Source organism: Mus pahari, chromosome 22 (assembly GCF_900095145.1).
Source record: "Mus pahari chromosome 22, PAHARI_EIJ_v1.1, whole genome shotgun sequence".
In the NCBI taxonomy this organism is placed as follows: Eukaryota; Metazoa; Chordata; class Mammalia; order Rodentia; family Muridae; genus Mus; species Mus pahari.
In genome coordinates this window covers 48,935,126-48,939,110 of record NC_034611.1, presented here as the reverse complement: position 1 = coordinate 48,939,110, position 3,985 = coordinate 48,935,126, and the positions used below count along the sequence as shown (strand labels likewise).

General features: G+C 39.8%; 1 protein-coding gene across 1 annotated transcript in view; it reads left to right on the top strand.

Annotated features, from left to right (window-relative positions):
• Rnf38 (ring finger protein 38) overlaps positions 1–3,985 on the top strand; it is a 39,603-nt gene that overhangs the window by 23,995 nt on the left and 11,623 nt on the right. Inside the window, exons 6-8 of the mRNA XM_029533261.1 lie at positions 746–916; positions 2,466–2,627; positions 3,594–3,700. Coding sequence (XP_029389121.1) covers positions 746–916; positions 2,466–2,627; positions 3,594–3,700 — 440 coding nt within the window. The remainder of the gene's footprint in view (positions 1–745; positions 917–2,465; positions 2,628–3,593; positions 3,701–3,985) is intronic.

Below are 3,985 nucleotides of genomic sequence, written 5' to 3'. Positions count from 1 at the left end.
AAAAAAAAAAGGATACATTTTATTTATAGTGATTAAAATATATACATTTAAGTGTCTTAAATCATATTTCTTCCTATTAAAAACAGTTTGTAATTAAACTTTAATAAAGGTTTGCATCAGACTTAGTAATATAGCATTCAGTAGATAACAATCTTAGCCCTTACTGGGGCTTCATTAGGGTCTCTTGAGTGACAGTCTAGAAACTTGATCTGAAAGGTAAAATTACTTGTTTAATGCTATAGAGACATTGAGATTCATACTACATATTTTTCCCTCTAGAGCTTATGTTTTAGCTTGTAATATTCTGACCCATAATTTTTCTTAACAATGAAGTGGTTGAGATCCAGAGGGTCTCAGTAACTTATCTTCAGGGGAAAGCACTTGGAAAAAAATCTAAGTATAAGTTTACCCCCCTGGTCTACCTGTGAGGTTAAAATAAACATCTATGTATCAGTGTAATAATTAAATGACCCAAGCAGGTCTCTCAGGAGCAGAGTGAAGCATTGTGTGGTGTTCCCACCTGATTCAGTGAGAGGCCAGCGAGGAGGAGCTGCTTCTGCACAGCGCTCCATCTCCTCAGAGGACAGACAAAAGCCATTTCTTACTTTTAGATATGAAAATATTCTAGTACTTAAATGTTAGCTATTTTATATGAATGGGGGAGGTGTGGCAATTTGATTCATAACTTTTTCAAGAAAGTTGTATATTCTGGCATTTTTTTACTGTAATGACTTTTTTCTTACAGATGCTTCAGGCATGTTCAGTTCAGCACTTACCAGTACCATATGCTGCGTTCCCGCCCCTCATTTCTAGTGATCCGTTTCTTATACATCCTCCTCATCTTTCTCCCCATCATCCTCCTCATTTGCCACCACCAGGCCAATTTGTCCCTTTCCAAACACAACAGTCACGATCGGTAGGTATTTCTCTTCGTGTTTCTAGTTTTTCCAGAATGTTTAGATTAGGCTAAGTAGTTTAATAAATGTAAATAATTTCCATTTAAGCATATAACATTGGTATTCTTATGGCTCTTGAAAGAATTAAAGGAACTTACAGATAGATCACTTAGTTTAAACATACTTTAAAGCTAACTTATTTTAAAATTTTCCTTGTTATTTTAGTATTACTTACCTTAAGTGAATTTTTATTATTTCATATCTGCAGTCCTTCAGGCAGTTAGAAGCAAAGGAAACTTCTAGGGTTTTTTTTCTATTTTATGTATTCTAATGATTTTTAAGTCTGTTCTTCCGTGTGTGTGTTCTGTAGTTGGGAGGGGGAGGGGTGCATAGCATATGGAAGTCAGAGCACAGTTTGGTGGGGTTGGTCTTCTACCCTCTGTGTACTTCAAGAACTGGAACTCGGGTTGCCAGGATCGCTCAGCAGGCACCGTCTGTGCCATTTCAGTGCCTCATTCATGCATTTCTAAATTGAAAAGTTGGAAACCTTTAATTGTCAGTACTTAATCTTTTAAAGAGGGGCAGGGGAGAGAGTGCGTGTATACACCATGTGTCACCATATGTGCAGGTGTCTATGGAGATGAGAAGAGGCAGCACCTCCTGGAGCTGGAATTTCAGTCTGTTGTGAGCCACGCTAGACGGGTGCTAGAGCAACAACCTCTTAGTTATCTCTGCAGCCAGCCCTGTTCTTCCCCCTCTCCCTCCCCCTCTCCTCCTTTTCTCCTCTTCCTCCTTTTATTGGTTAGTAAAGTTTTTTGAAATGGTCTCCTTTAACCCGGGTTCATGAGACATTATTGTACAAAAGAAACTTAGAGTGAGTCCACCTATTATACCGTTTATTTTAAGAAAACATACTGCATGCTATGAAGTGCAATGTGCTTTATAATCGGTGCTCACAGTACATTAGGTTGGGTTCTCCCTGTGTGTCTCAGGCTGTCCTCAGTCTTCCTGCCTTCACCTCAAGTGTTAAAATTATACTATAGGCACATGCTAGCATGCCCAGCCAGAGCACCCTTCTGAAGTAAGCTAGAGCTATGTCAGTTTTGTAAGTAAGAGTGCTGAGGATTTGTCTAAAAGTCACATACTGATTGACGCTGCAGCCCGTGATTTTTGTACTAGAGTGAAACTTGTACTGTGTTGTGCCCCCTGGTTCTACTTCTGACTTATACACATACTATCTGCTAGTTCTTCAGGGAGGCTCGGTGTCTGGAATTCTCTGTTGATTAGGGTCTTATGACAACTCAAACTTTTAATTTCCATATAATTGACTTGCAATGATTTTTTTCCTCTCCCATTTTGAGAGTTTGGGTATTAAAGGACATGTATACTGTACTAGATGATGCAAATGCTTAATGTGTAAATAAGACAAAATATAATTAAAGATAGGACATCTTGGGTCCACTTTTTTTTTTTTTTTAGTTTGATGTATTAACAATGGCCTGGTAATATTAAGAAAAACAATTTTTTAAAGCATTAGGAGTATGCTGATTTCTTTTTCCCCCTCCACAGCCTCTGCAGAGGATAGAAAATGAAGTGGAGCTCTTAGGAGAACATCTTCAAGTAGGCAGTTTTACTTATCCCCCTTCAGCCCATCCCCCAACATTACCTCCGTCAGCACCTTTGCAGTTCCTGACACATGACCCTTTGCATCAGGAGGTGTCCTTTGGAGTAGTAAGTCTTCATTCATTGTTAATACTCATTTAATTGTTTGACAACTTATTTTGAGTTTTCAGTATAACTCTGGAAATGTTCAGAGTTCATGTATTCTTAAAATCCACTTGTATGTGTGTTTAATCCTGATTGTTGTATCAACATTAAAGAACTAGTTAATGGCACTTGAACAGTAAGTTTTTAAAAATCAGGTGTCAACTAAGCACGGTAGCACAGGGCCTGTACTCCCAGCACTGAGAAGGTAGAAGCACAGAGGATTGCTTAACTTATAAAGGCCAGGTTGGTCTAAAAAGCAAGGTTCTGGCTGATCTGGGCTAGATAGCAAGACCTTGTCTTAATAGGAAAGCAGGTTGGCCGGGCTGGAAAGATGGCTCAACAGTTAAGAGCACTGACTGCTCTTTCAGAGGTATTGAGTTCAAATCCCAGCAACCACATGGTGACTCACAACCATCTGTAAATGCGATCTGATGGCTTCTTCTGGTGTGTCTGAAGATTATTTGTATATGCAAGCTCGTATATAAAGTAAATAAATCTTAAAAGGGGGGAGCAAGTTGGATTTTATTCTAGCACTTGAGGCAGAAGCAGAGGCAGACGGAGCTCTGAGTTGGACACTAGCCTGGTCTACATAGTGACGTCCAGCACAACTATGGCTATATAGAAAGACATAGCAAACATGACCAACAAAAACCAAGTTGAGGCCAGCAAGGGTGACTCAGAGGGTAAGTCTGGTGACTTGAGTTCCACCCCAGAACTCACAAGAGCTAGGAGGAGAGAATCAGCTTCATACATAGACTTGCCCCTGATCCTCACATATGTGCTGTAACAGCTGCACCTGTCTAAACACATCATGCACACACAACGGGTTTTTTGTTTGTTTGTTTGTTTGTTTTAGTTTTAAAAAAAGGTATATTATTTGACACTGATTATAAACATCAAATGATCCTTTTCAACCTTTCCTTCCTACAGCCTTATCCACCATTTATGCCTCGGAGACTCACAGGACGTAGTAGATACCGATCCCAGCAGCCAATGCCCCCTCCTCCTTACCATCCCAGCTTACTACCATACGTGCTGTAAGTTCCTTCTTTTACTGACGTCTCTGGAGAGGCTTTGCTTTATGAGTGCCCTCGCTGTGGCCTGTGACTTACTGTGTGCTAAGATACTGCTTTTGCTTGATGTTAAGTTGGACTTGAGAGCCAGTCATTAAGGAAGAAATTGAGAAGGTAAAAACTCTAATTTTTTTTTTTTTTTTTTTTTTTTTTTGGTTTTTTTCGAGACAGGGTTTCTCTGTGTAGCCCTGGCTGTCCTGGAACTCGGTAGACCAGGCTGGCCTCGAACTCAGAAATCCACCTGCCTCT